General features: G+C 27.6%; 1 protein-coding gene across 1 annotated transcript in view; it reads left to right on the top strand.

Moving 5' to 3' along the window:
- The window catches only part of LOC117167588 (vacuolar protein sorting-associated protein 13C-like), a 94,465-nt gene extending 70,317 nt beyond the window's left edge, over positions 1-24,148 (top strand). Inside the window, exons 41-52 of the mRNA XM_033352642.1 lie at positions 2,272-2,406; positions 2,487-2,638; positions 4,942-5,113; positions 5,194-5,387; positions 7,467-7,653; positions 8,206-8,343; positions 10,391-10,508; positions 10,579-10,702; positions 13,503-13,569; positions 15,888-16,033; positions 16,167-16,293; positions 23,937-24,148. Of these exons, the coding sequence (XP_033208533.1) occupies positions 2,272-2,406; positions 2,487-2,638; positions 4,942-5,113; positions 5,194-5,387; positions 7,467-7,653; positions 8,206-8,343; positions 10,391-10,508; positions 10,579-10,702; positions 13,503-13,569; positions 15,888-16,033; positions 16,167-16,293; positions 23,937-24,074 (1,698 nt within the window). The 3' untranslated portion in view covers positions 24,075-24,148. The remainder of the gene's footprint in view (positions 1-2,271; positions 2,407-2,486; positions 2,639-4,941; positions 5,114-5,193; positions 5,388-7,466; positions 7,654-8,205; positions 8,344-10,390; positions 10,509-10,578; positions 10,703-13,502; positions 13,570-15,887; positions 16,034-16,166; positions 16,294-23,936) is intronic.
- Positions 24,149-24,599: the final 451 nt, after the last annotated feature.

The raw sequence follows: 24,599 nt of genomic DNA, 5'->3' as shown, positions 1-24,599 counted from the left end.
CATATCCTCTTAGCGATCCTGCACCTCACTTTCCCTCCTTTCGGCCCCTAATTTCTTCACTTCTCCTTAATTTCCCTACTTTCTCAACCCTTATTTGCCCTCTCTTCCCCTAATTCTTATACTCTCTCTCTCTCTCTTTCCTCATTTCCACTTACGTTTAATACTTCCCCGACTTACCTTCCCTTAATTTTCCCTACACACCCTCTGCTCTTTTCCCCTTCATTTCCTAGTTTCCCTTATATCACTTGCCTAGGAATCCCATAAAACTCGAATGAAATTTCTCAATAGTACATTGTGTATCGAGGGCGCAAGGAAGGCACACGAGGCAAAATATCCATACGCCCTTGATACACACTATGCTTTTTGTCCTACCCTCCTTAAAAAGAATCATGTGATCGTGAGGCATATAAAGTATTTTTGGTGTGCATGACCGGGCAGGGTCTGGCTCAAGAAATCTCTCTGTCACTCTCTTTCTCTCTCTCTTACTTTTCCCTTTCACCATTTACCCGTTTCCCCTTTTCCCTTTTCTCATATTAGCTTCCTTTTCCGTTCCCCTTTCTCTTTTCCCCTTTACCGTTTCTCCTTTCCCTACTTTTGTTCTTTTTCCTTTTCTCCCCTTTCCCCTTTTATTTTTCTCTTTCTGGGCATTTAGGGTCCTTGGATATCCTATAAAATCGCGTATGAAATGTTTTTAAATCTCTTAAAATGACTTCAAATCTTTTTAATTCTCGGAAATCCTTTGGAATCTTTTAAATACTCTAAAAGCTTTGGAGCCCTATAAAATCCTTTCAAACCCCTTGGAGATAGCAGAAATATTATTTTAGCCAATTTAGCGAAGAAACCCTCATAGAAGCAAAGAAACCCTTAAAGTTTCAGTCGGATATACAACGTCCGTCTAACGACTTTTTTCAAAGAGCGGGAGTGAGGAAAAGTGAGAGGAAATGATGGGAGAGGAAGTAGGAAAAGTGAGGGGTCAAAACATAGGGAAAATTACGGGAAATGAGGGCGAGGGGGAGTAGAACAAAATAAGAAAGGGAGAAGTAGAGAAAGTGAAGGGAAACGAGGAGAGAGAAAGTCGGTGACATATGGAAAATGATAGGAAAGTAGGGAAAGTAGGAAAAGTGAAAGAAAATGAGGGAAGGAAAGTAGCCAAAGTGAGAGGAAATGAAGTAGGGGTAAGTAGGAGAATTGAGGAATAATTACGGGAAGTGGAAAGTACGAAAAAATTAAGAGAGTTTGAGTAGGGGAAGTGAGGGGAGATGATGGCAAAGGAAGTAGGAGAAGTGAGGGTTCAGACCATAGGGAAAGTTAAGGAAAATGAGGGCGAGGAGGAGTACGATAAAATGAGAAAGGGAGAAGTAAGGAAAGTAAAGGGAAATAAGAAGAAAGGAAGTAGGTGACGTATGGAAAATGAGAGGAAATTAGGGAACGTAGGAAAAGTGAGGCGGAATGAGGAAGGAAAAGTAGGCGAAGTGAGAGGAAATGAAGGGACGGTAAGTAAAAGAAGCGAGGGGTAATGACAGGGGATGTAGAAACTAGGAAAAAATTAGGAGAGATTAAGTAGGACAAGTGAGGGGAAATGATGGGAAAGGAATTCGGAGATGTCAAGAGTCAAACCATAGGGAAAGTTAAGGGAAATGAGGGCCAGGGGGAGTAGGACAGAATAAGAAAGGGGGAAGTAAGCAAAATAATGGAAAATGGGGAGAAAGGAAGTAGGTGACGTATGGAAAATGAGAGGAAATTAGGGAAAGTGGAAAAAGTGAGCGGAAATGAGGGAGGGAAAGTAGACGAAGTGAGAGAAAATGAAGGGACGTTAAGTAGGAGAAGTGAGGGGAAATGAGTGGAGTGGAAAGTAGGCAAAAGTTAGGGGAGTGTGAGTAGGGGAAGTAAGAGGAAATAATTACAGGGAAGATAGGGGAGGGAAGAAGTGTGAGTAGGGAAGGGGAAGATATAGCTAGGGAAGCGAGCAAACAGACAAGTAGCGGAGGAAGAAGTATGAGTGGGGGGGGCGGGGGGGTGGCGAAGATTGAGGTGAAAAGAAAAAAAGTATGGGAGGAGGTTTCAGCGACTCAACGTATTAAAAGGCTATGGAAGTATTTTTTTAGGCGCGCAGCGCCTAATGTTATTAAGTTTTGCAAAAAAGTAGAAAAGTAGTTGCATCGTTAAAAAATGCCAATAGTGGCATGAGAACGAGGCCTACAGACGGTTCTATAATATCTACTTTCTCATCAATTCTATCATATTCTTACCTTCTGATTTTTATAATTGCAGATTGATCTCTCAAAAATGTACATGACCAAGCCCTTTTTTGGAAAACTGCGAAGAACCTACTCTCCAGGAATATGGCTCCACTATAGAAACTCTGCGACCTTCACGTATCTTCAAGGCCATGTCCACAGAATGCAGGTGCGATTACTGAAATGATTGATTAAAATAATGAAGAAAATATCTGCCAAAAAATAATTTTTGAATTTGTTGTTCTTCAGATTGACAATCAGTTGCAAGAAGTCTCGTTTCCGGTGATGTTGCACACGTCTTCACAAAAGTCTCTGACCCGTGTGATGGAGAACCGGAAACTGAAACACTTTGTGGAGTTTTGCTGTTTGAAACAATACAAGGCTTCGTGCAACATTTTTAAGTATGTAATAAAAATATGAAACTTAAATATCCGGGATCACAGCCCAAAAGAAGTTTTAAAAAAGGGAAAACAGAGTAATTTTTTCACGAAAAAGGCGAAAAACATGGAAAAGATTAAACAGTTATGCTTACATTTAAAAAAGAACAAATGTCTTTGTAAGAAATTTTATAAAGTTTTTCATAATCTGAAATGGTCTGTTAATATAGGCTGCCATTAACATTTTTTTTAATTGGATATACTTAAGGAGTTGGAAATCCATACACGGCACTAAAAAAAAGTCCGACAGAAAATAAATTTTTTACATAAACAATTTTTATGTTTAAAATCGTTCTTATTATCAAGAATGTTTTGTCAGTTCAAAATTTCATCATTAATAATTTAATCGTGATACTGACTTAACCATAATTAAATATTTATTTCAAACATAACTCTTCAATGCTCTTAGGCTCTGTTTGATTTCGAAATTAAATTTCGAAAAAAGAGAAAAAGTAATAGGGCCAAATTTAAGGTATTTTCGGAAGGTTGAACTATGTGTGTATGACAAAAACTAGAAAAATGGACATGTCTCCTTTTTTACAACAAATAGTGAAATAACAGTTTTTTACTGATGTAAAAAATTATTCATTTCATTTTTTATTGGCCAACAATTTTTAAATAAAGCAGAACCACAAATAAAGAAGTTATTATGTTTTTGCAAACATAAGTCATCTTTGCAATCCTTGAAATCTTTTGAAATGTTTGCGTATTCGTTGAAACCTCTTGAAGAATTTAAAATCTCTTTGAAAATCTTGAATTTTCTTTCAAAGCTTTCGAAGTCTTTTTAAATATTTGTAAGATATTTAAAATCTTTAAAATCCTCGAAACCTTTGAAATCTTTGTGAAATTTTAATAAAATATTTGAAAGTTTTGTGAAGTCTTTTGTATTGGTTTAAAAACATTAAAATCATTGAAATATTTAAAATGGTTTAAAATCTTTTAAATGTTTTGAAATATTTGAAATCAAGTGTACTGTCCCCTTTTTCAAGTCTTTGACATTCTGGTATTCTTTTGAAATCTTTATGAAATTTTTATGAAATCTTTGAAATATTTGTGAAATCTTTTTATTACTTTGAAATTCATAAAACATTTTTAATCTGTGCAAAATCTGTTGAAATCTTAGAACTCTTAGAAATCTGAGACCTTTTTAAAATCTTTGAATATCTTTCAATCTTTAGGGAATGTTCGAAATCTTTGCGAACATTTTGTCAAATCTTTGTCAAATCTCTTGAAATATTTGTGAAATTTTTATTAGCTTTTTGTTTTGGACATCTTTTTTATTCTTTGAAGTTATTGAACTATTTGAAATTTTAGTGAAATCTTTTAAAATCTCCTTAAACTATTTGAGACCTTTTGAAATTGTTTCAAATCGTCGAAATGTTTTTAAACATTTGCAATCTCGTGTAGTGTACCCCTTTTCAAATCTTTGAAATCCTTTAAATCTTTTGAAGGTTTTAAAAGCCTTGTAAAATTGTTGTGAAATATTTGAAATCTAGTTTACTCGCCTTTTTTAAATCTTTTAAATCCGTAAAATCTTCAAAAACCTTTATGTCATTATGGCATGGCTAATTCTAATTTTGATACTGAATTAACACAAAAATTTTTAACATATAATTTGTATAATTTACAAGTTGATTATCACAAAAAGGTATACTTTAAGATTTTATATTAGCGGAGACTAATTAAATAACTTACAGAGTTATTCACAATATTAAAGGCTGTCCATTGCAATCCATGAATTAATTGTTAAAATCTCCCAAAAATGCCTAGAAATCTAGACGAGATGTTTCTTTCATTATAGGCTAAAATATTTAAATAACTTTTCGCAGTTTAATAAAATAACGGTTTAAAACATTTTTTTAAAATTAATTCAATGTTAAAAAAATACAAGAAGAGTTCTAGGTTTTCGAGATTTTCATAGTCGCTGGACACCCGAGTTGACATCAGTTTATAAAGTCCGATTTTTGAATCATTTTGATTTTACAATCAAGGGTCCTAAACAATTCTAAGGAATACTAAAGAAGAGATTCCAATACACTTATGACACCGCAAGAGTGCAAGTTTTGGACGCGTAAATTTTATTGAAAATTTACAAAATCTAAGCTATTGACAGATAATGATGTACCATAGGGACTAAATATTAAAAATAGAGGATTTTTGCGACCACTGTTGAATACAGAATGAAATAGGGGGCTATAGAGACCAATCTGTAAGAACTGAAATAATAATTCATAAATTTCAAGAAATAATGTACGCTTTTCTTACAGGGAAGTAAGTTTAATTGTTCGAGAATTCAGCTTAAATCTGCAAGAGGACTTTTTGAAGTGTTTGATAAACAATCTGTTTCCGAAAAGACTGGAAACGAAACATACTATTGCTGTTAGATTGCGAAAGGATCTTTCCACTGTTCATGTAACTCCCTTTTGCAACAAAGAAAAGGTGCGAATATTTATAAAAATTTACAAAATATAAGGCGTCACATTATTTTTAAGATGCTCAAATTTTTTTCTTAATTGCAGAACATTGAGAACCAAAAGACCGACATTATTGAGCATCTCTACATTTCACCGATTACGATACATCTCAAGCTTTTGGCGAACACAAATAGTTTCAATGCCAATCAATCTAGCGAAGTATCTGACTACTGCGCTTTTGTAAAGTGCATGTATGATTATGCTTGCAGAGGAGCTTTTGAGAAAAGTGCAGAATTTAGGTTTGTCTGTCAACAAAATTTCAAAATAAAAAAAAAATCCCGCTCATTTCCTGTTTCACAACCATTTTTCACGGTTATTTAATTTAAAGGATTCGGACTGTTGAACCTAAAAAAAAAATTATTTTAAAGTTATAAAAACTGAACTGGAAATTGAAATACTCAAAGTGGAACTTTTTTCAATTTTAAGCTTTTAAAATTAAAGCTTAAAAATGTGAATTAAAACGTTTAATAATTTGCAAGTATAAGATGGAAGCTTTTTACACTTTTCAATTTAAACTTTTATAAATTGTACGGTTCGAAGATTTAAAAATATATATATAAATTCACGCTATAATTTGTAATGTCCCAAAATTGAAAAATGAATCGGGACGCCTGAAAAATCCTGAAAAATAACATTCCCGGTACAGTAAAGTTCCCAAAAAATAAAATTTATGAAATAAAAATTTCCCGAAATGATAAAACTGTCGAAAAATAAAAATCCTGAATTTGAAAATTCCAGAATAATAAAATTGCCGCACAGTTCATAATATTACCCAATTTAGAAATTCCCAAGAGTTTATAATACTGCCAAATTAAAAAATTTCCGAATAATTGAAATAATAAATTATGAAATATTCGACAATTTAAAATTCCCGCATTTAAACCATTAGCAAACTGTTTTTTAATAAATATGAACAATTTTAATAACAACTAAACGATTGCAATTTTGTTCTAAATTGAATACTGTTTAAATTAGAGATTTTCAATTGTTATTTTTAGATCAAAATTTGTTTTGAAATTTTGGAATCTTATCAAATTTTTTATTATTTTTCAAATTTTTTCAAAACTTTTAAGTATCCTTTAACGTGATCGAGTTTTTTCTATTATTTTTGTTTAAATCCTGCAAAATAAAAAAAATTGCTTTAAAATCTTACAATTCGTTTTTTAAAATCTTGTGAAATCTTTTCAACAATTTTTTTGAAATTAATTTTGCAACATAGAAAATTGGTTTCAATTTTCCCAGGAATCCTAATAAAATTGTGTTATTACTTCAAAACCTTTTGAAATGCTTAAAAAGCTTTTTAATTATTCGTTCAAAATTTAAATTAAATGTAAACTTTTTGAAACATCTAAATATCTCTTAAACTTATTCCAATTTAAAAAAATGGTTTATTTGTTATCAATATCGAACATAAAAAAAGCATTCAATTTCAAAAAAATTAGTTTGAAATGATTTAGTTTTGAATATTTTATTTATAGTTATTGTTAAATATTAAAAAATTGTTCGTTTTTTTAATTAATTTTTTCTTAATGAATGTACAAAAAACTAAATATTTTAAACTGAAACAATGTTTGAATAGAATTTGCAATTTAATAATAGTGTTTAATTATGCATATTTTATTTTGAAATTATTTAAAAATTGGAAATAATTTATCAAGTTTTAATCAGACGTTAATATTTATTTCACTATTAAGATTTCGGAATTAAAAAAGTTTAATTTTTAAAGTGAAATTCTGTAAATTGTTTCATTTTAAAAAGATTCAGAATCAACTTGAAAAGTTTTTTACCTGATCTTCTAAAATTTTCAATACTTTTTATGTTTAGTTTTTTAAGTATTCAAAAGCGCATTTTAAATTTCTTTCAGCTGAAAATGTACACTTAAAAAATAATGAATGAAATGTAAAATTTTTAATGTAAAAGATTGTAGAATTACGCATTTTAAACGAAATAATTTCCTAATAAAAAAAGGAACAGTTGGAAAAACGTTCAAATCGAAAATTTTGTAATTACACTATATAATGTGATTTCAAATGAGTGAATACATTTTTCTCTTAAAAATTTGTAAAATTCCCAATAAAACATCAATTTACTGTAATTTCCCAGTTAATATATCCCTTTAATTAGCATTTGAAAACTCAAGATTTTAAAGCATTAAAATCAAGTCATTACACAATGGAATTGGAATTTTAATGTTCAAATTAAAAAATATAGCATATCGAAATTGTACTTTGCTGTTGTTGAATTCCGAATTCTGCGAATTTTTCATTCTTCAAGCCTCTAAAACTGATAAAAAACATGATAATAAATAAATTTTTCAGGTTGCCTGCCTACGAAACAGACTGTCTGAAAATAAATAACAGACAATGCTTCTCAAATATCTGGCACTATTATACTGGAAAAATTTTGCAGCAATTCAATGTCCTAATACTGTCAGTTACAGTCTTAGGCAATCCGTACGGATATAATTTCAAGTCACCTGAAGAAAGCACTTATGAATCAGATTCTGTGAGTACACTAATATTAATTAAAAATTTAAAAATTAAAAAATTAAATACTTTAACCCTGATCTCTGCTAGACCGATGTTTCTGTCGTTAACTATGTACGAGAAATTAATTTGTTGTTAAAAAAAAAAATTTTTGATACTTTTAACTTCCCACTTTAAAGATCTAACTGGAAAAATTAAATCGCAGACTTCTCCGAAAACACGCTGCCTTTAATTAACAAATTAATATTTTGTAAAAATTTTGTTATGCCCTACAAAAAAATCTTTTACACTTTTCACATATCTGTTAACTAGAAGAAACAATCCAAGCAAACGTGTTAAAAGATGGCTTCAATTTTCACTTGATTGTTCATTAACAATATATTCCAAGCCTGGCAGAGCTCAAGGATTCAATATTTCATTAGAAGGTCTTCCCAAATATTTTAATTAACAAAATTTCTATATGAAATCATTTAGATTGGAATAAGTGGACCTTTTCTTGATGTTTGTTCCACATTCACAATATTAAAATTTCTTCATTCCTAAATCTATAAAATAATAATTTTTTCTTAAGATAATGGTTTGCGAGGACGAATTCGCAGAAAAATTAAGCTACGACGTCTCGTGCATTCTGGGACATTCTACTTTGGATACAATGCAGACTTCTCATTTTACTTTTCAAGATACAGAAACCAACGCTTTTGCCGTAAAGGTCGTAATTTTGTATCTTTATCTTACAGGGATCGCAGCGTAAACTGAGGTAAAAAAAGGGAGAAATAGAGTAATTTTTCGCGAAAAAGATGAAAAATAGGGTAGATTAAAAATTGATTTTACATGTAGAAAAGATGAAACAATCTTTATATAAGAAATGTTATATTCTGAATAATGTTAAATAATTCTTGAATATACAAAAAGTGCAACAAAAAATTTTTTTGCAATTCTATTTGTCAATATTTCCCCCGGGCAAATTTTAGGCGTTTAGAATAATAATTATTCAATACTATTTTTTTTATTACACAACATTTGAAAATAATTCAAAATGTTAGAACTCAAAGGAAAAATTTATATTATTATTATGAAACAATTTCATAAAAAAAATAAATTTTCAATTAAATTAAATCAGAACATAAAAGATGAAATTTCAACAAAAAATTTGAATTTTTTAACAAGCAATTGAATTTGTAATTGACGAAGAATATTCAACCAAATGATCGAATTTGCAAACAAAGCAAAAGATTTTACTAAAAACAATTCCATTTTTAAAACAAAAAGATGAATCTTTCAGATGTTGAATTTTCAAACGAAAGATGAATTTTTAATCCAAAAGGATAAATTTTCTACCCACAAAGATAAATGTTGAACGAAACAGCTGAATTTTTTTTTAAAATAATGACTAATTGAGAAAATAGTTGAATATTGAACAAAATAATAAAAATTTTAACTATTTAGTAGAATTTTTAACCAAAAAATAGATGGATACTGGACCGAAAATAAAATAGTAGACTTTTTAATTAAAAAGTATTAAATTTAAACAATAAAAGGAATTTTCAAATAAATAAATAAAAAAAAGATTAAACTTCAACCAAAAACAGTTGTATTTTCAAGACAAAAAACGAATCTTTTAGAAGCCATTTGAATTTTCAACCAAAAAAGATGAATTTAATAATAAAAGATCAATTTTCTTTCCAAAAAGACGAATGTTTAATAAAACAGTGAAATTTTCGACCAAAAATTATAACTTTTTAACAAAATAGTGGAATTAAAAAAAATCTTAAACAAATAGTAGAGTTTTTCATCAATAAACAATTGAATTCTGGGATGAAAATATAATACTTTTCAAACTTTGAATTAAAAAGAATTGACTTTCAATAATAAAAAATGAATTTTCAAATAAATAACATAACTCTTCTAGCCACTGATATATTTTCTATCTAAAAAGACCAATTTTCTATCCAAAAATACCATTTTTCAACAAAACATTGAAATTTTCGACCAAAACTCATAACTTTTTAACAAAATAGTGAAATTTAAAAAAAGAATTGGTTAACCAAATAGTAGAGCTTTTAATCAACAAAAAATTAATTCTGGGCCGAAAATATAATACAACAGTAGACTTTTCAGTTAATTAGAATTTACTTTAAATAATAGTAATAGAATTTTCAAAAAATAATTCGATTTTTAGACCATTCAAGGCCAAAAATACAATCGCAGAGTTTTTAATTTTTTGAATTAACTTTCAATCATAAAAGATAAATTTTCAACTGAAAGAAGGCTTTTTAACGACATTTTTTAATTTACAGCCAAATAATTATATTTTTAAATAAAAGAGATTATTTATGAGCCGAAAATATAAGACTTTTCCGGAAGAAGACAAATTTTACGTTTGAATCCACGCAAATTATTAGTCATGAATTATATAAATTTAATTAAATATCTTTAAAAAAAATAAGTTTTTACTGTCAAATTTAAAAATAACTTTATTATTTGAACGAAACATTAACTTTAATAAATGTAAATAAATATATCTAAAATAAAATGTATAAAATTCCCGGGGTTTCCAGCCAGTGATCGCTGAGTAATCAAGAATATTTTTTCTTTTAACAATTATATAATTAATAATTCAATTTTTCAATTTAGAAAATTTAAACTTTCGACATTAGAGGGAAAAGGGCAAACGCAGGAGAATAGGAGAAAGACTGCGATCCTTGCATATACATAAAAAATTAGCAAAAATATAAAAATATTTCTTTAAATTACAGGCAGTGAACTCTTACGTGGAAAATAAGGATGAACCTTTGTCGGTACTTTTGATAAACAATTCTTTCTCTGTCGACATGGAACTGCAAATTTCGGGTTTAATCATAAAGCCCACAGACAGTGAGCAATAATACGAGATGAAAATTTAACGATTTTTACGGATATTTTAAGGGTTTTTGTGCTTTTTCAGAGACACACCAAGAGGAGTTGAGGTGCTTTTTTAAATCAATTGGAAGAAGTCTGCTAAGGCTAACGAAGAAAGAAGGCTGTGCTTTCCAAACTTATCCAGGACTTATTATGGATACAATCAAAAGGTATTTTGCAATCAATAAAAAGTTAGTTAAAAGTAGGTGCCGTGTGTCTACAAAAAAAGGGTTCCGTAGCCTATTAAGGCGTTAATTAAGTCGTTAATCAAGTCACTTGAATCCCTCCACTTATCTTCCCCCTTCATAACTTCTTCCCTCTATTTTCCCCTATTTCGCATCCCCTCACGTCTCCCAGTTTTTATATTTTCCAACCCCCAGGTTGGCGATTCGACAGACGATTTCAAATTCCAGGTCATTTCCCGGTTTTTCTCGGTTTTTCTCGATCAAGTTTTTCAATTTTCACGGTCAACTTTATGTAACATATCCGCATTTGCCGCAAAACTCAAACTTTTGTTTTAATTCGTGATTAACTTTCTACCAGAAAATACATTTTTTAACAAAATACATGATTTTGTAATGAAATCGTTGAATTTTCAATTAAAGAAGACAAATATCCAACCAAATAGTTTAATTTTGAAATTTAAAAAAAAATTATTTTTTAACACAAAAATAGAATAGTTACGTATCTAATAAAAAATTTAATTTTAATCTTAACTGATGAATGTTCAACTAAAGTTATGAATTTTTAACTGGAATTGTTGGATTTTTTCCAAAAATATGAGTTTTCAACTAAAACGATGAATTTTCAACAACAAAATTAATTTTTACTGGAAAAAAAATTTTACAGCCAGAACTTAAATAATTAACTTTAAAAAAATCAATGTTACTAAAAAAGACGAATTTTTAACTACAAAAAGATCATTTTTCAACCAAAAATTGAATAATTAAACTTTTAGTCGAAAAACCAATATTCAACTAAAAAGATGAATTTTTTAAATAAAATTATGGAATATTCAACTAGAATAATAGTTAAATTTTCAGTTTAAAAAAATAATCATTTTCATCAAAAAAAGATCAATTTTGAACAAAAACTGGAATAGTTGGATCTTCCGTTAGAAAATTGCTTTTCGTCCAAACTAAAAATAAGTTTTCAATGAAATAGCTCATTTTTCAACCAAAGAAATGAATTTTCAAAGAAAAAAGTTTCAAAGAAAAAATAATTTTCTACAAAAAAATGAATTTTTAACAAAATATGTGGATTTCCAACGAAATAGTTGGATTTGGAATTGGAAAAAAAAAGAAAATTGCTCAAAATTGTTGATTTTTGAACTAGAAAAGTTAAATTTTCAACCAAAAATGTAACAGCTAAATTCTCAGTTGAAGAAATTAATTTTCAACCAAGCTGATAAATTTTCAACTAAAATGATGAATCTTCAACGGGAATAGGTGAATCTTATATCTACCAAAAAGATGAAAATTGAATTTTTAAGCATAAATATTAATGTTCTACAAAAAAAGTCGAATTTTCCACGAAGTACATATATTTTTAGAAAAATAGTTCAATTTTTAAATAAAAAATATCAATTGCTAACCAAATAGTTTAATTTTCATCAAAAAGACATAAATTTTCAAATTTAAAATTAAATTTTTTTCATGAATTTCCCGTTAAAAGTCGAATATTTAATAAAAACAAGGGCTTTTCAGCAAAATAGTTTAATTTTCGACTGGAATAGTTAAATTTTTAGTGACAAAGAAAATTATTTTGAACAAAGTAATTACATTTTCAATAAGAGATGAATCTTCAAACAATAAGAAAAAGAGTTTTCATGTTACTTTTAACCGCAAGTAGTTACATTTTTAACTAAGAATAGATAAATTCACAACGAAAAATGGAACAGAATTTTCTATTCTAATTCAGAAAATCGCTAAAAATTACTTGCAGTACTTTACTTTTTTAATTTCGAAGAGAGAATTGTTTAATTGTGACGAATTCTAACCGAGAACGAGGATTTTTAAAACTCCTTTCTTCTAAATCCGAATTATAATTCTTTAGAAAAATTCCCGTTCCATGTTAAAAATTCCCTGTTCCAAGTGAAATTAATTTCTTCATCGCAACTCCCTGTCCTAAAATAAAAACCATAATTATTTTCTACAATTCCCTGTCGCAAATCAGATAAATCAGGAGTAAGCGAATAAAATGTGATAAATCAATTTTTTTAGTGGAGAAAATGATTGTTTCCGGTGGATTAGACTTTAGGCTATCACCAAATCGATTATCAAACTGCAGGTAGCGAAAAAAATGTCACAAGAAAAAAAATTTCAAAAAGTTTTTCTTATAATGGAAAAAAGTAAAAGTTCATTCTCTCATAAAGTATATATAAAACCGTACAAAATCATCTGATAAGCTCTATTTTTAATTAATAAAAAGACGGTAATTTCTCGAGATTTCATGACAATAAATAATCTTCGAATAATACAAACTCTTTAAATGGCATGAGAAAAACTACTAACTGATTTTAACCAAAAAAAGTACTTTTGAACAAACATGAATTATAATTCAGTCAGAGTAAATTGAGATAATCTAAAAAAGATAAGAACCATAAACCGTAAAATATTAAATAAATCCGTACATAATAAATACACCCATATAAGTGTAGGCATATATATGTCCTGCAATTGTATATAAAGTAGAAATCACTTTTAGAAATTGAGCAAAATTATCATAAAATATTGAAAACTTTAATTTTGCTACGATCAGGACTAAATTCCCGGTCAAGTCGCCACCCTGAACCCCCTCATTCCTCCGACTTCCAACCCCTCATTTCTCCTCCTTGGAAAAAGTCAGACGGACAGACAGACGGCTGAAACTCGACCCAAACTATAAGGGTTTCTGCCCGAGGCTACGAAACCCTAAAAAATCAATATATTTTATCAGAAATTATAAAAATGTCCATTGCATTTTTTTCAGAGCTCAGGAAATGGGCTACAAATTTGTAGCAAGAGCACGTCTGCCACGATACATCGACCCTTATTCGGTAATTATTGATTAATTTAATTTGTTAATAACATTAATTTAAAAACTAAATATATTTGTTTGCAAAGTTTTTCCAATTGGACTTTAAAACACTAATCTTTCTTAAACTGAAGCTGTGAAATTGTCACTAGTTAAATCACTATTTTGAATTGTCACAAGTGAATTCCAAGGATAACAAATTCAGGATAAATTCAGAAGATTTCAGAAACATTTAAGTTACATTCAAACGAATTCAAATAAATGGGAAAAAATGCTCGACAATAACAAAAAATTCCATTTATTTCCGTAAAACTGAAATGAATTTACAGGAATTTAAGACAAAAGAGAAGAATTTCATGAAATTCATACAAATTCAAGGTGATTTAAAAAAAAGTCAAATGAATTTAAAACAATTTTAAAATATGAAAAAACTTCATTGAATCCAAAAACTTTGAAATAAGCTTAGAAAAATTCGAAGGAATTTAAAGAATTTTATGAAATACCTAAGAATGCAAGGTAAGGTTAATAGATTTCAGGATCAAATAAAAACTTTAAAAAATCGAAAGCCATTTCAAATTTCTTCAAATCTTTGAAACCCTACTAATTTCTAACACAAGAAGTGGCTAATGAATACATAACAAATCAAGTTAAATCCAAAAGAATTCAAATGAGAAACAACTTAAAGAATCAAACAAAATCAGATGACATTCATAAAAAATCAAGCTGAATTTAAAAAAAAATCAATGGAAAAATTAATTGAATTGGGTAGAATTGAGTGAATTTAGTTTTAAATTGAGTTTTAAAACCCCTTAAAATGATTAAAATCCTTGGAAATATTTTAAAGCCTCATACGTCCTGTCAAATCGTTCCATATCCACACAAAATCTAGAAAATTCCAATCATAAAATATTCCAAATTTATTTCTGTTTCTAAACATTATTCATAGAAGAGAAAATTTAAATTGTAAATGATCGTTTATTAATAGGAAATAATTCGGTTCTTAACATTTCGCTACTATACTGTAACTTATAAACTTTATTACATTTGCAAAGAGATAAGAAAAATTAAATTATGGGCAAAAACTTATTTTAAAGAATTCGAACAAAATTATAGAATTTTTTAATAATTATGAGATTAATGTTTTTCAAGATTTATGGTAAAATTTTTTATGTTTTAGGTTTTAATTTGAAAGAATAATTTCGAGTTTCGAAGCCTTCAAAATGTATGGAAAAAGAATATGGAAGACTTTCGAGACAAACTTTTGGTAAACTTAACTTTGCAGGGTAGAGAATGGAAAAAATGTTCTCAAGATTCATGAGAAAATTGAAAAATATTTCAAAACGTTTGAAAACATTTATAAAATTGTCAAAGACTTTAAAATAATTCGAAAAAAATTGGAATAATTTGTATAAATTAGATGGTTTAGAAGGTCCGAAAAAAATAAAAAACAAATTTTCTAAACAGATTTTAAAGCAAAATGTTTCAATTTGGTAAGATTAAAAAACAAAACAAAATTGAAAAACTTGAAGAGCTTTAAAATAATATCAAACGGTTTCAAGAGAATAACAAATTTTTCTTAAAACTGCTGGGAAAATGTAGAAGATAAGGCGATTTTTAAAAAATTTTTAATGATTTTTCAAATTTTCAAGATAGATTCGAGTCAGTTAATAATAATTTTAGGAACTTAAGACGTTTTAAATAGATTAGAAATATTTAAAAACTTAAAAACATTTTCGGAAATTTATCAAATATTACTTGATTTCTTCCAAACTTCTAAGTCCTAACAATGTTTTTAAAAGACTCGAAATTTTCCTAATATTTTGTAAACTCCTATAAAATATAATAAAATCATTAAAATATTCTAGAATCTTTTCTGACACGTCTGAGATATTCGAAAATCTTTTTAAATTTTCTCAAAAATCTTATAAAAATTACATTAATATCAATTTAAAAACAAATTGATAATACTTATTTTCTTGTTCTCAATATTTAGAATTTAATTTCAGCTCAAATTCAATATTTGTATAAAAAGAAAAAACATTGAAAAAGGATTCAGTGTTAGATCAAAATATTGTTTTATTCCTAAACAATACTTGATCTTCAAAAACCTTTTTTTTTAATTTATAAAACGTCTATTATGTTCGTAAACATAATACAAAAAATGTTACGTAACAGCGATGAGGGGGGTCTAAAGGAAATGTATTTTTTATGGTGCACAAAATTTCCGGATTGCCCGGTTAGCTAGACACCCTAAATATTGTTCATAAATTTTTAACCGAAATATTCAAGAATTTTTAAATGTTTACAACTCACATTTGTCTCCACTATCTTCTGTTTCAGGGCGTCGAACTCTACTCATATCACAAAGCGAAGGGCTTACACTTACTGAATGTAATAAATAAAAATTGCTACTCTCGAAAAGATTCGTACTGGGCACATTCAGCACTTTCTAACGATGGAAAACACGTCGCTCTCGTATCTTTGCGGTAATTCCACTTTCATCCTTCAACTGAAAAACAGAGTTTTATTTATCATTATTATCAATATCCTCAACTATTCTATTCAAAATAGCCTGGGCGTTATTTTTTTCTCTTCAATGTTTATTCTTCTGTTTTTTAGGAGAATATTTCTGATTGAACACAGAAGTATAGGGGAGCCTTGGATTGTTGAATGGAGCATTGACATCAATCAACTTTCCGAACCACCTGTTGTTACTGGCAACAAGCTTGCTCTTCATATTAATAAGGTATGATTTCAGCGTTGCCCAAACTAAAATTTTTTTTTTTTACATTTTTAACTTATAATATAAAATCTTTTTCTTACTGACACTTCAGCTGAAACTACCCTGTAAGAGAAGAATAGAGAAAAATTAATATTTTCCAAGGTGGCCGTTTTAATCGACGAAATAAATTTCCGGTCATTTTCCGGTTCGCAAACATTTTTCACGGTCAATGAAATTAAAAAAATGGAACGCTAAAGCTAAAAAAAATTCCACTTGAAATTATAAAAACTGTTAAATTTTGAAATTTAAGCATTTTTAATTTAAAAATCTTGTGCTCTTGTGCTCAATAATATACGCATATAAAATTAAAGGTACTAAAATTTTTCAATACGAAAAAATAGAAATCCACGTTATCATTTGCAATGCTCTAAATTAAAAAAGCAATCAATGAACTTGACAATTTTCAACATTATATAATTTTAAGGAATTTTAAGCTAGAAACATCAAATATTGAAAAATTGAAAATTTTTTAACTGAACACTTCTTAAATTAGAAATTCAATTATTTTAGTTTTAAATAGTTTAGACATTCTTGGAAGGCTTCAAAATCTTGAGTAATCTAAAAGTTGTTTTAAACTGGTTTTAAATTTAAAATTATTTTTGAACTTTTTCAGCATTTCTAAATATCAGTCAAAATGAATGGAATATTTTCTAAAATTTTCAGAAAATTTCTTTACAATTTGAACGTATAAATGACAATTGAACATTTATTATTTGTAGGCGAAATTTAAATAATTTTAAGAGATATGTAGAAGTTTTGAAAAGATTCAAAATTTAATATAAAACTTGAAATAATAGCCTGATATAAAACAAAATGTAGATTTTCGCAGATTATAAACAAAAAATTAGATTCTTTTCAAGAATTTTGAAAGGCTTTCAAAGAATAAAAACATTTTCTTATGATTCCTAGGAAAATTAAAAACAATTTTTCATTTTGAAACATTATTTTTAGAGAATATTTACAAATTTTTTCAAATATTTAAATAAAAGATTCTAGAAGATTTTAAGAAAATTTTCTAAAATTTGCATGATAATTTTTATCTTTTTAAAACTTCTAAATATCTCTTAAAATTACTCAAATTTTTCTACAACTATTAATTTGTAAATTATACACCAAAATTTGAAAATTTCACTCACAAATTAAGCATTTTTCGAAATTTTAACGATTCCAGGTTTTCTATGTCAAAAAATTCAGTTTGCTAAATATTCAATTATTAATCTTTTTTAAATTAAAAATTTCAAATTGAATTGGTTAAAAATTGAATACTTTAATCTAAAACAATATTTTAAATTTAATAAAATCCTTTAATTAAAAATATATTATTATGAAGTTATTTTTAAGTTGAAAATAGTTTATGAACTTTAAGTCACACGTTCACATTTGTTTAATGACAAAGACTTTCAAATTGAAACCAAGTTTTAAAGTTAAAATCTGAAAATTCTTAATTTTTGAACTGATTTAAGATCTCTTTGTCCAATCGTTTTTGTTCACTTTTATTACTTAAGGTACAGATAAATTAAAACAAAATTATTTATTTATTTAATAAAAATGTTTTTATCCAAAATTTTCAACATTAAAAGCTTTTATTTTTCATCTGTTTCAAGTCTTTAAGAAAGCATTTAAAAATTCTTTAAATTAAAAATGTAAGCTTAAAAATAATAATTTTAAATGGAAAATTTTTGAAGTAAAAAAAATTTTTGAATTACGCATTGTAAGCTAAATAATAGCATAATTGAAAAACATAAAAATTCAACTAATTATTTAAAAACTGTTAAAATCGAACGTGGACAGATTTTTCTTTTACAAATTTGTAAAATTCCCGATAAAAAAAATTCACTGTCATTTTCCGGCCTCAAAAAATTCCCAGTTTCCCGGTCCAGCGGCTACTCTATTTTCATATTTAAACGAAAGAGCGAGCATTATTTAATTTTTTTTAATGTGGTAATTTTCCATCGAGAGAAGTGTCCAACGAAATAATAGGTTTATCTCCGAAACCAATTCTTTTTTGTGTACTTAAGAATTGACTTTTGTGTTGTATTCCATGAAGGTGAACATATTTTCCACTTTTTTAATTCCTCTTAATCCGATCAGTGGACACCTCACATGGATTTTTTAAATTCTATACTTACATGCTGTATTTTCGGTTATTTCAATTCCTTCTAATCTTTCCGTAAAATATGTGCAAGTGCAGTTTCTATTCGTTTTTGAGGAATATAAGTTTGGAAATTTCAAATTTTTTTTTTCTGCCATACCGTCGAGTAATTTTAACAATAATATTTATTTTATACGGTTTAAACAAATTATATATTTAATATATTAAATATTAATACATTCTTTTAATAATGTTGTATAAGATAAACAAAATGTATTCTTTAAACAGAATTATAAAAATATTCTTTGACAGTACTAAAAATTATTTTTTATTAACATAATACTTCTATATTTATAACTGAACTTTTTTCAACCAATTAAAATTACTAGGTTTTGCGTATTTAGAGTGACATCATTCTTTCTTTTGCATTCCTTCATTCTTTAATTTCTATCAATATGCTTTCATTTCATTTTTTTTAAGTCGATCAAGAAAAATAGATTTTCTTTTTTTTTCTACTTTTTGGTGGAACTTTCGTTAAAGGAAAATTCGCGTATTAATGGGTATTAAGATTCTGAATTTTTCTGAATTCTTCTCTTCTTACCGGGTAAAATTTTCTTTCTCCACGTAGTTCTGTCTAAACTAGGGTAAACCTTCCTACTGTTTATAATTGAATTAATTAAAATCAATAAAAAAATTTAACATTTAATTTTAAAAAGTTCTATTATATTAATAAATTACACGTCAAACTACTGTTTCTAAAAAAAATAAGATTAAAAATAAGATTCATAATAGGATGATCCAATTTTCTTTTCTCCAATTTTCATGCATTCATTCTGACATTTGCTCAAATCTACAAGAAAATAAATGTGTTTTTCTTCTTTTAATTGATTAGGGGTTCCCCCGCATGCCCCCTCAAATTCAAACACGCATTTTCCATAAGCAAAGACCCGATTTTATAAAATTTTCTCAAAATCGTCAATTTTAGGTGAATCGATCATATAACCATATAATAGGAATATAAAAAATTACTTTTGAAATATTACCACCTATATATAGGATCCAAAAAAACCCCGTAAGTTAAAAATTGGGTCTTGCGAGTTTTTTGTCGCTAATTATGATTTTTAACGCTCTTTTAAATACAAATTGTTTATAACATAAAATAATACTTTCTACTGATAATTAGATGTTTACATCAATTGTTTAAACAATTAATTATTGTTTTAAGCCATTTTCTCTCAGGATAGAGTTAAAAAAACGAGTTTTTTTTGCAGATTTAAACTTATTTTCAAGTTTTCAGTTAGAACGATACAATGATGAATTTAATTTAACATAGATAATATTTTAAACCCTTTATTATTATTTATAATAATATTGTTAGAATAATGTTATCAAATTGCATTTTTTCTAAGCTTATCAACTTCTTAGCCACTTGTCCATTAGAGCGAGATAATAATGAATTCAAGTTAACAAATATTTAAAAATAATAATATTGTCCTTGAATAATGCTAGAAAGCTTCGGGATTTTCTTAAATATTCAACTTCTTGTCCACTCTTTAACTCCACTTTACTAAGAGCGAGGCAATAATTATTGCAAGTTAAACAACATAATTATTTAAATTATTTATTATTCTTTACAACTATCTTTCTTAGAAAATTGCTTTTATTTTTTTAATTGCAATTTATTAATTTTTATAAGTATTGTAACTATCTTCTCTTAGAGTAATGCTAGAAAGTTTCGTTTTTTTCTGAAATGCTCAGCTTTCCTTTTAATTTAGAGTTGGGAACAAATAATGAATATTAATATTACTATTAATGTAAAAAAAGCTCTCAATAACTACTTCAAGGAAAATTTTCATTTAATATTATTCATGTACAAAATTTAAGTACTATTCCAAAGATGTCTTATTTCAAAAATATATATTCACAAAAAAGAGATTGTTTAAAAAATGATGCTTTCTAATGTTTATTTATTATTTGTTCTAAAATAAAAAGCCAAAGCCAATTTAAAAATTAAAAAAAACCGCAACTTTCTAGCCTTTCTCTAAATGAAAAGCTAAAAATAATATATTGCTCAAAAAACTTAATTAAGCATCTAATTATTATTGGAAAGTAGTATTTATGCATTGCAAATAATTTATATAACAAAAAAACCATACTGCCAAAAAAATCGTGAAACGCAATCACTTACGGGGTTTTCTTGTGACTCTATAAAACAAAATTACAGGTGTGATATTTAAAAAATAATGATTCATTTGTATTCTATGGCTAACTGTATAGAGGAATTTTGAGTTTAAACTTGAATCACCTAATATGGGCGATTCTGAATAAAATGTACAAGAAATTCTTTTCCTATAGAAAATACGTGTTTAATTTTAATGGGACTTTCGGAACAAATATAATTTTTTTTAAATATTTTTTTTGTACATTCGAACACATTTCAGGACGGTATGCATGCAAATTCGAAGAAGAAAATTTTCAATGCGTATATTAAAAGTTCGTAATTTTAGTTGAAAACTTATCTTGATGTTGAATATTTATTTTTTTTGACAATTCTTTCATTTTCTGGGTGAAAATTAAGTTGTTTTTTTTTTTACCGAAAATGGAACTATTCTGTTTTTTGTTAAGAATTAATCTTTTTTATTTGAAAATTCAACTGTTTGTCAGAAATTTCATATATTTTATTGAAATTCCGCCTTCAAAGCAAATTATTTGTAATGAACATTTTTCTGCTTTGTAAATTTGTTTTTTATTTAAAACGAAAATATTTTTTGTGAAATATAGTTTTTTACTTAAAATTGAAATTTTTTTATCCACTAAAACATTTGTTGTTCAGAATTCAATTTTTTATTGCAAATTGTACTATATGACTGAAAATTCGTGTTGTTTTTGTTTTAAAAAACTGGTCTTTTCGGCGGAAAAATTGGTTATAAATGTATTCTTCAGGGAAATGATTCATAATTTGAGTTGGAAATTCTTCTGTTTAATGGAAAATTAACTACTTGCTAGAAAATGTATGTTTTTCGGTTTCAAATTTAAGTTTTTGATTGAAAATTAATTTATTTGGTTGAAATATCGTCTTTTTTTAAATAATTCACCTATTTGATTGAAATTTGAACTGCTTGGTTAAAAATGCATTCTTTTAGTTACTTAATCGTTATTTTAGTTAAAAATGCATCTATTGGGTTTTAAATTTACCTATTTTTTGCACTCGTGTCTTTGGTGTAAAAAATTAATATTTTTTAGATGAAAATATTATTTTTTGGTTGAAAATTCTCGTATTTTGTTAAAAATGTGCAGATAATCTCGATTGAGAATTTTTTAAATTGTATTGTTTCTATATTTTGCAATCCATGTATTTTATCAAAGTTCCGAGGTATTCAAGAGTCTTTAAGACAAGCTACAAACAAATAATTTTTTTATAACTGAAAATCATTTTAATGTGGAACACTGGCTTCCTTTGCGCTTTCCATGCCTTGTGCTTTTTAATTTTTTTATATAGCGTTTTCTTGTTAGTAAAAAGATTCCAATCGGTCCTAGGAAAAAAATTAATGTTCGAGATTTTTTTCCAAGCTGCGCTAGATAAATATAATTTTTTAAGCATGCTCATCTGTTACGTATTTACAAAATTTGATGCATTTACATTTCTTATTTTCTAGACATATGAAATTTTTTTGTAGCGAATTTTCATCAGCAAAATGCCCTCATAAGTATCAGAAATCCTAAACAAAAAATACATGGATGTTCAAAATATTATTTACGGTTAGTGTTTTTTTTATCAGTAAAAAGTTTCTACATTTTAAATAATTATTTTTAATGACTGCGTAAAACGCATTTCTTTTCGTCTTTTATTCCTTGTCTTTGTACATTTTTTAAAAGGTATTTTGATAAAGAGATGATCCTTAGAGGCTGAAGATATATTTTTAAACTTCGCTCTAATTTTTTGAACTTACAAACATCTCTGGTATTTTAAAATTTTGCTGAATTTACTCACAAATGTATACAAAAAATATTTGGGGAGAATGTTCTCGATTCCCAAAACAATCAACAAAATGAGTAAGTATAAAATCACTTTCGAATTATCAAACTTATGTTTTGTCTCGTCTCTTAAACATTTAATTTCCCAAGGCACTGTGTACTTTTCTTGTAGAAAATTGAGTAAAATGCCGCTATCGAACCGAAAAACCCGTTTTTCCCCAAACGCTGGACAGCCTGATTAATCAATAACTATTTTTTATAAAGTACAGGACAAAACTTTTTTTTTTTGTTTCGAAAGACTTTCAAAACTGGAAGAAAACAAGTTGTAATTTATGCATTAAATAGAGTTTTTCATTTGTGCAAATAATTTTTAAAAACTTCAATTCTATATAATTATCTTTGAAGACAAATGACCAAGGTTCTGAATCAATAATATTTTATCGAAAAAATTTACACTTTACCTACAATGATTTCTTAAAGAATAATATCTTATCTACAAATTAAAAAGTAAGTTTCTATAATGGAAATAATAACAAAATAAAATAAATGGTCGTTGCCATAAATTTGAGAGAAATCCGAATAAGCAGGTGCTCTACATAATAATTTTTCCAAAATCGCGTTGGCACCTTTGAAACATTATATGAAGTGTGGAAGTACAGAATTAGACAACTGTTTTAAAATCCAAAACGGGTTTATTGTCTGAAAAATTAAAAAAGAAAATCAAATGCACATTGTGGTTAACGAAATTTTAGTTAATAATTTTTTGCAATATCCATTTGCAATATCCAAAGCCAATTCCGAGGTCCAATGAAAGTTTTATCTTAAGATTCTCGGTGAAATTGACTAATTTCTTACTTCAAACTTTGTTTACGCGTATTAAGATACTTAATCTTTTTATTTTAATTAAAAATTAATTTTTTTATCTCAATCTACAGTCGAGCCTGCTGAAATATTTGGTTAATTAAAACATCCATTTGATTGAAACTGGATAACTTTTTTTATCTCAATTCAGCAACACTGAAAATTCTCATTTCCTTGGTTATCTAGTTCTGTACTGCCATCTTTTATTTATCCAAAAAGGATAAAAATACAAAATAAAACGAGGAATAATCATAATTTGTTAAAAACTATAGTTTCAAAATTTCTTTTAACTTATCTTCCGAGTTTCACTATTGTTTTAAACAGTATTTACAATATTCATAACTCCTTATATAAAAAAAATGGTGCAGAAATGTCCTTCATTATTTACCACCATCACAAAACAACAATTTATGGCTGGATTGCCAATTTTATCGGAACCGAACATAAAAATTGAGGCGCAGACTGTTCAATTCATTTTACAAACCCCAAATCTCAACTTTTTCAACGTCTTCGCACTTTTCAAAGTAAAAGCTAAAAAAGAATCGTGTCTCAAACTGCTCGTCTTTTTGGCAACAACTCAGAAATTACGAACGTAAAATAAAATAAAAGAAAACAAAAAACGCCAGCCAAATTGAAACAGAGCACTAATTAATTTGTCTCAAATTGTCGCTATTTCCAGGACGAGAAGCTGTCGCCCGTCGTCGACTGGTACTTGGAAAGTAAGGAAGCCCCAGTGCTGGAGTGGCTCTGTCGCAAAATAAACATCGCAATGATCCTAAACATGGAGAGCAGTACTTGTCCTCGAGATGATGCATAAAATGTTAAAAACTCAACTATGTCAGATTGATGTATATTTCAACTAATTCTCTACAATAAATCTTATTAAGAGACGATGCAAAGGAGAGACGATAATCTTCCTACAATTGCGTAATTTATTCGCTTTTTTTCCGAAGTTAGATTGCAGATCACTGGATAAAGTACGTCTAGTTTATTTCATAATTTATTTACAAAAAGTCTTAGTAAATTACACTTACAGGCATCTCCACTCGAACTAAAGTAAATAATTTAAGAGCTACACGTATTAAGATGTCTATAGAGTAGGATATTTTGGGGTTGGGGGAGAAGTCGGGTTCAGGGAAGTGCTCTTGTCATCCTTAATTTTATATACTTCTCGAGAAGCTTAAAAATTCTTCTTCGACTAGAGTCGAATATAAGGACCGTCCGTTAAATCTTTTTACTATAAGTCAAGGTAAATCGACGAACGTACATTCTCTCGAGCGGATTTCCTTTTCCTTTCTTTCTTTCTTTCCTCCCTCTTCTTATTCTTCTTTTTTTTTACAAA

Source organism: Belonocnema kinseyi, chromosome 2 (genome assembly GCF_010883055.1).
Source record: "Belonocnema kinseyi isolate 2016_QV_RU_SX_M_011 chromosome 2, B_treatae_v1, whole genome shotgun sequence".
NCBI lineage: Eukaryota > Metazoa > Arthropoda > Insecta > Hymenoptera > Cynipidae > Belonocnema > Belonocnema kinseyi.
The sequence above is the reverse complement of the archived record's forward strand: the minus strand, read 5'-3'. Positions and strand labels throughout refer to the sequence as shown.